The sequence below is a fragment of the Trachurus japonicus genome, chromosome 9, assembly GCF_045865225.1.
Source record: "Trachurus japonicus isolate A0001 chromosome 9, Traja_1.0".
Lineage (NCBI taxonomy): Eukaryota > Metazoa > Chordata > Actinopteri > Carangiformes > Carangidae > Trachurus > Trachurus japonicus.
In genome coordinates, this window is record NC_140915.1 from 23,731,592 (window position 1) to 23,740,883 (window position 9,292).

The 9,292-nt window shown below is 40.9% G+C and overlaps 1 protein-coding gene across 1 annotated transcript; it reads right to left on the bottom strand.

The window, feature by feature from the left end:
• Window positions 1-1,287, bottom strand: LOC146981444 (C2 calcium-dependent domain-containing protein 4C). The gene has a single exon (XM_085788165.1). It carries the CDS (start codon window positions 1,279-1,281, stop codon window positions 1-3), a length of 1,281 nt encoding a protein of 426 aa, XP_085644291.1. The 5' UTR covers window positions 1,282-1,287.
• Window positions 1,288-9,292: the final 8,005 nt, after the last annotated feature.

Sequence of the window (9,292 nt, forward strand, 5' to 3'; positions counted from 1 at the left end):
CTAGTTTTCAACCTGTTTATTAAGAGGGAGTAGCTGAGACAGTGGTTTGGTGATCACTCCGATCACTGTGCCCCTCCTAAGTGTTCCAGCTGCAGGTTTATCCACCACTTTTAACCTGAGCTGCAGGTTCAGCAGATCCACCATACTCAGCTCTGTGAAGAAGAAATCTTCATTAAACACAGGGCAGCCGCAGTTCCTGATGGTGGCGCTCTGCTGTTGCTGAAGCTTCCCTGGTGTCAGGCAGAGATTCACTGCACAGTTCGGGGTTCGTCTGTTGGTGTCGTCCCGCAGGCCCTCCACAGAAACCAAACGAACTCTGACAGTGAAGAGGGGTGAGAGCGTGTGGGTGGAGAATGTGGTGTGCTCCGCAGAGAGACGTACTTTACCATGTCCCACCAAAGGGAGGACATGCTCACGCTGAAGTTTCTCCTGGCACTGCAGGACATCCAGTGGAAAGAGGACAGGTGGGGCCAAAGTGAGTGAGTTTCCCTTGGAAACCTTTGAAGATTTACTGGTAGAGGTCGTTAACCATACATCCCCGCTCTTCGACATCTCTTTGTCCTCTTTGCTGACAATTAATGAAGGACAAGATGTTGCTCCTTTAAGACGACCAGTGCCTGATGGGATGTAGAGGGAGGATTTAGCGCTATAAGGAGAACCAAGGGGAGAGGACTCACTGGACGAAGGTGTTTCACTTTCTGTGCTTCCTGTCTCTGACAGGCTCTTGCATGAAAACACAGGGAAAAACCCAGATAAGGGTTTCTTGGGAGGAGTCGTCTCCTTCACCTGCCTGTATGGAAGCGTAGGAATACCCCTGTCTAGCAGGTAAACGGGACACTTTGAGTGAAACAAAGACTCTTTCCTGCGAGTGTTGGGGCTCTCGTATATCCCAGCCAGACCATAGCCCTCTGCAGAGAATGGCAAAGGTTTCTGCGTAGCCTTCCAAGTCACTGATGCATCACCACCTTTCATCTTCTTCACATCCTTTAACTTCACGTGTGCATTGTTTGCAGAAGTGCTGCTCTTGGGTTTCTGGGTCAGACTGTGCAGGTGAGGCTGGGTTGTCTCTGTGTCCAGCGGAGGGCTTCTCTTGCAGAGCCGAGGGGGAAGGCAGAACTCTGGGATCTTGTCAGGGGTGAGGATGTTGTTGTGCAGGCTATGGCTGTGAGAGAGGGTGGTCTTAGACGAGAGAAAGATGTCGTCCTCACTCTTTCCCATATAACGACTCAGCTCTAGAGGAATGCTCTCAACGCTCTCCCTGATCTTTCCAAGGACCCACATCGTTATTTTCTGATGACTTAACGAATCCACAAATCCAAAATTTTTCTCCTGTTTATAAGAAACAAGCAAACACGTTATTAGGAAAATCAAATGAATAGAACTTAAAACAGAATAACATATCAGTTAAAGGCATAACGTTGAGGTGTACCTGTCCCTGAAGAAAGATCTGCATGTGTATAACTGAAAGGCCTGTTGCAGGTTTTATAGGGGAGTGTGGCGGTCTGCATCACTGGTCTGCCGCCCCCACCTGCGTCAGAAAACAGGTTGTACACACACATATGCACAATAAGCTTACACATAACAGACAAAGTCTATGGAGTACCTGTTGGGTGGGTGGCAAATGTCAAATGTGAAGTGCATTCATGTGCATTTGATTTTCCTATGTATCTGACGTCAGCTTTTCAAGAGGTTGAGAAAATTTACATAAGCCCTGAAATGTCCCTTTTATTGAGCTGTGAATGAAGTATTGTACATATTGAAATAACAGTCAATGATAATAATGAAAAAAAATTCCATAAAATATGGAATGTTGACATCAAATACATTCGATATCTGTGGCAAAATGTTAAAGAGATGTGGAGTTTTAATATTCATAATAATCCACTATTAGCTGTGGGGTGCTTAAAAAAACGTGAACATATAAAAATACAAAGGTTCTAAATTTAATATAATTCAGATCAGTTCTCATCACAAACTATCGGTGTATGTGTTGTTGTGGCCATGACGACACAAATATAATCTGCTTTTTAGAGAGGTGACCTCTCATTCAAAGGCAGTTCAAAGAAAGGTGCACACCAGGCCAATACACAGCGCCCACCCCCTCAGTGGTCCACTGACCTTTAAACAGCTTGCAGTCCAGACACACAACTGGCCTGATGTGGGCTACGCAGCTCTAAGTCAGTATCCTTTTATATAGATGTTATATACATCACTTACATTACTTACATTTGCTGTCATGTACAGTCGTTATGATTTTGTATTGATCTTTTCACACCAATAATATTTCTGGTCAGATTATAATGCATTATTTCAAACACGAGAGGCCATAGCTGAAGAAAATGTCAGTACCTCTAATTATTTATAATATATAGTTCAACATATGAATTACTGAACATAGAGGCTATTCTTTATCTGCAGGGATTTCATTCACCTCAGAAATTTAGTCTCAGACATTTCCAGGGTGCAAATGAGTCAGTCATTTTATTGGAACAGATTAACTCATCACAGTATCCCATATATTAAAATCAAATATTTTTCATTTGTCTTGTTTCTCTCCCATGATTGGACTTTATTTCCCTTTATTAAAATCCCAATTTGAATGAAATAAATTATGATAACAACTTTAGTTTTTTTTCTCTGTAAATGTATTAACTAACCATAAGGTAGTGTCATTTCTATTGAAGCCAGTCATGGACCGTTGTTGTTGAAACCACATCATGTGAAGAAATTGTAACTACCTCCTGTTACCAAACTGCACAGAGTGCACAGATGAGGACAGGAGCTCCTTTGAACAACCTGAATTCCTCAACCACAAGAGGGCGTGCATAGATTACATTTACTGTTGGTCTATGTCAAACCCACATTTGTCATTTGTCTTGGTTTAAAACATTAGTTCGTGTTTCTGTTTACCATTGTGGGCATTATGAGCTCTATAAAATGATTACAAAGGAAATGGAGTCAAGTCAAGTGTTGGTTAGTCCAACTTTTTTCAAGTCCAGTTAAGACAGGAAGACCCCCTAAAACTGCGTGCCCTGTGCTTTGTAAAAAATAATCCTAGCTTGTTGTACTAATTTAACATTGAGTAAGCCATTAATAATGTGTGTGTGTGTGTGTGTGCATGCTTATGTCTATGTATATGTGCTTGTGTACATGTGTGCGCGTGTGTGACAGAGAATGACTGTGAAGATGATGAATATGTTTGGGAGGAGTCAGGGGCCTCTGGAGCACCCAGGGGTCAGGAGGCTTTTTGCGGTAGTGAAGATCGACTTTATTATACCAATAAAAACGCGGAGTGCTCTCAGTAATGGAGAGATAAATGATTGGGAGTCAGAGGAGGACCTTGCCTTTAACCGCTGTCACAGCTGCAATTAACGCTAACGAGAGAACAGTACATTGTTGCCAAATGCTCTGCTGCCGTCAAGTGTATTAATGTTAAAACCTTTTCCCTCTGGAGTGCTACATTTTTGAAATAATAACTCACTGTGTTTTATTTTGTGGGCTTCATTTCATGAATTTATTGTCGAGAATACTTTGTTAATTAATCAACCAAAATATGTTAAACTTCTTAACTTATTCAGCCATTGTATTTTAGTCAGTGATTTTTAGTCTTTCAACACAATTGTTGCTTCTTCATAAGAATTTATTGTGTGTGTTATTGAACCACATTTTGATGATTTTATTCAATTATCAGCTGAAGTGAGATGTTCTGTTTGTGACTTTGTGATTTAAACGCCTCTTGCTGTAGATACTATTCTTCCTTCTGCCGTGCTGCACACATCAGTCTGAACCCATTTTACTTAACCTCCCTTAACTTAGAGCAACTTCTGTTGTTGTCAACAGCTTGCAATTGCCGTCTGACATTTAGACCAGTATGGACCGTGAGCAAAGAAGCCACTTTAAACTAACTCACACTTTGCTTCTTCATTTTTGTGCACAGGATCGATGTACTATGGGCAGCACGGTGGAGCTGTGGTTAGCAGTGTTACCTCTCAGCAGAAAGGTTCTGTGTTCGATTCCCTGAGGTGAGTTTGCATGTTCTCTGTGTGTTCTGCCTTCCACAGTCCAAAGACATGCACACTACGTAGTCTAAATTGCCCATAAGGTGTGAATGTGTGTGTGGTTCATCTCTATATGTTGGCCCTGTGATAGACGGACAACTTGTCCAGGGTGTGCCTCTCCCCTGCCCTATGTCAGGACTGGGATTGGCTCCAGCCCCCCATAACATTACATGGATAAGCAGCATAGACAATGGATGGATGATTGATGTACCACACCGGTGGCTGTAACTTCATCCGTTAACCACCTGCCCAGAGCTAAATGTGACCTTTTACCCTTCCTCCATCACAAAGATGGCACAATGGAAACTTCAACTCTGTTTTTGTAGAAGCTGACACTTTGAAAGTTGCTCAGTATGTTGCATGTTCTTGCTGATTCAGATTAGTTGCTCAGTGTGGCAGGAAAGACTTCTGGTGCCTGATGATCAAAGATCAATCAATTAAGTTTTTGTCGAGTCTTGTTCTTTCTTCTCTCCAACTCCTGTTCCAGTTTCGAACGATAAATCAGTTTCATGCTTTCTGTCAGTGCTGCTAAATTGTCACTTTGCTTTTTTTTCTTAGATTATATGAACCCTTACAGATACAATTTGATGACAGCACTTCGAGAGATTCATTTGCGGTCCTTTTCACTCTGTACCTTCGTGTAACCAAACAGTTTCTGTGTAGATCCACGACAGTTTTAGTAAGCCAAACCTTTGTTATACGGTTTTCTCTGTAGCACTGCCAATTATTATGTTTTGACATTATGTGATGAGATTTAAAATTGCAAGTACAAACTGTCAGATGGGAGAGAGATGATAATACACTTTGTTAATTTCCATTTCATTTAATCTCTATTATTGAGGAGGCAAATGAGCCTATATGGGCACTCGCACTCTCACAAAGCACTTAACCTCTTATGAAATTGCTGAAGTTTTTTGGCCAGAGAAGTTCTTTGTCCAAACTCCTTGGAGAAAGTGCGAAAGTGGGGAAGTCGGAGAGGAGAGACATTGGGAAAGAGGCCAGGATGTCTGAACCACTGACCTGTTTCGAATCGATAATAAAACGTAATAATGGCTAATAAGGTGTAATAATTTGGGCCTATAAAGATAGATGGCAGATTGAAGATGGTACGTGCTGCGTCAGAGGACTTTAGTTTGAGGACGGAGCAGAGACACAATACACTTCAGCTCGGGGGGGAGATGGGAGGGGGGCAGATAAAATATGACCCCAGATCAGTGAATCATTGTTTAATTAGCAGGAGGAAAGAGAAAGACGGAGAAAAAGATATAGGTGAACAAAGGAAAGTGGACAGTGGGGCTTTGGAGAAGAGCGAATGAGTGGTGAGAGCGAGAAGGAGAGTCATAGCAATAGTGGCAAAGTGAAAATGGGGAAAGAGATGGGGGATTTATTATGGAGGAAAGGCAGAGGAAGAGTTACAGTAATGTGCAGTGGTCCAGAGTGACCTGTCATTAGGATGCTGTCCCTCTTGACAGCTTCTGTCTGTCTCCAGGCCTGATGCCAATATGCTAATCTTCCTCAGATGGTCTTTTCATTGGCCGACGCTGACTCCCGTCGACGTGAGCCAGATGACTGTCCCCTTGTCCCACTATTAAAGACCACAGCAATGAATATGGCATGACGACCATTACTGAGATAAGAGCAGATGTGGCCGTATGCTGTCTGCCCACTTGCAGTGAATCACCTACATGCACATACCGATGAAATATATTCACATGTACCACAAAAGTACCATGGCAGGTGTTGCCGCATGTGGACAAACATGGTATTAGTGAGTGAATATGTTTATGACACGATGAATCTTATGAGTTTAGCCGGATAAATCTGGTAGTATACGGAACGGTATAAAGCAGCAATTGCCATGCCCTCATTACTACCACTGAGGTGCCCTTGAGCAAAGCACTTAACCCCCAGCTGCTCCAGTGGAGCTGCTCAGTGGCCAGCAGATCAGAACTGGGCAGCTTCCCTGTGTAAATGTCAGTAACTGTGCGAGCGATGAAAGAGCTCTTGCTCTTAGTGAAATAGTGTATTTTCTAAACACTGGTATTTGATCGATGCTATGTACTCATTAAATATATTCTAGGTTTCCTAATAGTGAAGATTTAAAATGTTTAAGTTTACATGGAGAACTCTGTTTGTCAATAAGCCATAGTTGTATAATAATGTGAGCAAGAGAACAGCTCAGCAGCTAAGATAAGATAAGGCTCCCTGTCTTTCAATAAACATATACTGTAGGTGTCTCGGTCCAGTTATTGATGAAACTGAAATTCAAATGTGCCCAAATATTTGTTAACTCACTAAAATTTAATGTCTAAATATTATGACTAGTAACTGGCAAAATTAGATTTTTCTTGAGTAACTCCCGTGCTATGCATTTTGTTAAATGCACAGTTTAAACAGACATTCAATTAATATCTGATTTGTGTATTTCTGTATGATTTATTTAATTCCTAATTAGGTGCCTTATTCTTAGGGAACAGCCCAGCTTCCATAGTATGTAGTTAAAGAGAAGTACAAGAGCAAATACATGAATCTACACATACTGTATGGATTACCATACACTTGTTAGACTGTTATAGGAGGTCAGCCATTCTGTAATCTGTCAATTTTTGTAAAGGTATGGAGTGACTCGTTAGCTGTACTTTCTTTCTTTCTTTCTTTCTTTCTTTGAGTCATATCTATAGTTAGAAAAGCGAGGAGCCTATAACCCAGTAAGCCCATGTCAGTTTCTAATGTTCTCGTGTCAGTTCTATTGTAAAATTGTTTAACTAAATTTAATAGTGACTGTAATGTACTTTTAACTCACCTTATATTTTCTAATTATCTGTCAAGCTGTGAGAGAAGAAGGAATCCATGTGTGGCAATCATAGGTTTCAATAAATTAGAACAAATGTCTTTTATCCGATCTTGCGAGTCTACAGTGAATAAAAGGCTACTTTCTGGAACAAAGAATAATATTTAAGGTTGTCCATGTTCGTGTGTGTGAATGTGCATGTATGCTATTGTGTTTGAGTTACGGCAAACGGCAGATCAGATCAATGAATTAAGCTGCTCATTATGATGGCCTGCTCTTGCTGGTCATTAAGAAAAACGCATGTAGAATTTGCCACCCTGGCCTCTATGAAGTGTGGGTAATTACTACTAATGTATCATCATCTATTCAAGACCGTATCGTTTCGTTTCTGAGGGCTGACAGTAAAACACCTCTGACCTAAATGTTTTATTCATTCATAAGAGTCCCTATTATTCATTTTAAACTCATATTTTTACATGATGAACAGTTTTTCCATGAATAATTAGTTCTCTAACATTAGAGTCCCGTATGCTTTTATCAGCGCTAACGGTTTTTCATATGGTGAATTAATATATTTGTGTTGTTCAAATGAAACATCACCATAGTTGTGCTAATGCAGCTTATTAAGAAACTAAAACCAACTCATAGTCTTTTGACCCAAAACCAATTTGATGGGTTGGAGCACACACTTTCACTACTGCCATGTCAGTACTAGTTAACAGTTTTTGTAAGATCTGTGCTTGGAAAGTCTTTAGTAACAAAGTAAAATTTAAATTCTATCTGCTCCTGACTCTTTAAGAAACACTGCGTTACATTAGAGCACATTCAACATCAATGTAAACTGCTTTGTAAAGCCTGCAGGCTTTAGTTGTTGCAGATTTTATGAATTAGTTCATCATTAACCATGTCATTATTTAATGCTCAAGTGTAATACAGCACAGAAGATTCCAAGTTTTCTATAATTTTTAAATGTATTTTCTATCTAATAACTGCATTATGTCTTATTGTAGGACAGTGACTTGGTGACAATTCTTATTCGAATTCATATCTGCACAAGTAGAAAGTTTGCCATGTGCACCCCAGTTACTGTTTCTGGCTGAGGGTAAAGACAAACACAAAGTCTTCAGATTCTTTTTAAATTCATTTGGGTAATCATTAATTTGTTTTAAACTAACTCACTGGCCTTACATGTGTAAGCCTGGGGTATTGGCTCAAGTCACCGGACGCGTTTCTCCTCACATTTACAGTCAATCCGTGTTTTGTAGAGACACAATGCCACCTGGTTTAGTATGTTTCTTATTAACATATCAAACAAAGTATTCATATTGACACATCACAGAAACACACAATGACTTGGAGGGAAAAACTGAGGAGATGATCACACACATTAATGGCCTCTGAACATGTTGAAAAACTCTTCTATAAGAATTATGAGTGCAGCTTCTTCCCTTATAAAAATAAACTGCACATATACCTCCTTACCCTGTGCATAAACACATGTGCACATTAGGAGACCTCGTGTGATAATAAGATTCCAGAGGCATCTAACTCTGATGTTGTGAAGACAGAGGATCATGGTGGGTAATAATGGCTGCATTATTACTCCTCTTGTGCCTTAATTAGTGGCATTTAATTATACACTAATGTAGTGAGGGCTATTAAAGACATTGGGGCCCGCTGATCAGGGGAGTAACGGGCACACACACACGCACACACACACCTACAGGCACAGACACACACTTTTCACGCAGGCACTTTTGTGGTGCCATAGAAATTTTAGTTCCCTTTAACTAGGAATTACAGACACCCTGCAGGGAAAGTGTGTGGGTGTGGGTGTGGGTGTATGCGTGTGTGATAAGAGAGAGAGAAGGACGAAGAGAGAACCTTTGGGGAAAAAATGAGGATGTATACAGAATAAAACAAGAGACATTGGACGAGGAAGGAAAAGATGAGGGTAATCACTATGTATTCTGCTCGTTAGCAATGACGCCCAAATAGGTTTTAATTCTTCACTCCCACGCCTCTCCTCCGCTGGTGCATCTCAATTATTTGTTCAGAGGCTGGTGTGACAATAGTGTCAGCTGTGGGATCCTTTGGGATGCTAAACAGGGTACAGGAGGTTGAATATAAGTCATTTTCAGTGGGCTGAACCTGGCGCTTTGTGCTGCTGGAGAGGGGAAGCTTCAAAGCTACGTTTAAACAGAGCACACAAAAGAGCAAAACTTGATCCGATCTCCCAGCCTGCTTTTGAAGTTGTGAAGCCGCAGCCCAGAGTGCACGTCGGCTGCTCATATCTGTCTTGTGACGACTACACACACCTGTCTGGGACACAGCATGCATCAGGCCATTCCAGATGTGATTCATGTCATGTTGTCCACTAGTCTGCACATAATCGTGATTTGTGATATGTGAAAGATGACAGCAACATTTCAATCTAAATATC

Bases quoted from the DNA above. Each gene is read 5' to 3' on its own strand.
- LOC146981444 (XM_085788165.1), bottom strand. From the start codon at position 1,281: ATGTGGGTCCTTGGAAAGATCAGGGAGAGCGTTGAGAGCATTCCTCTA.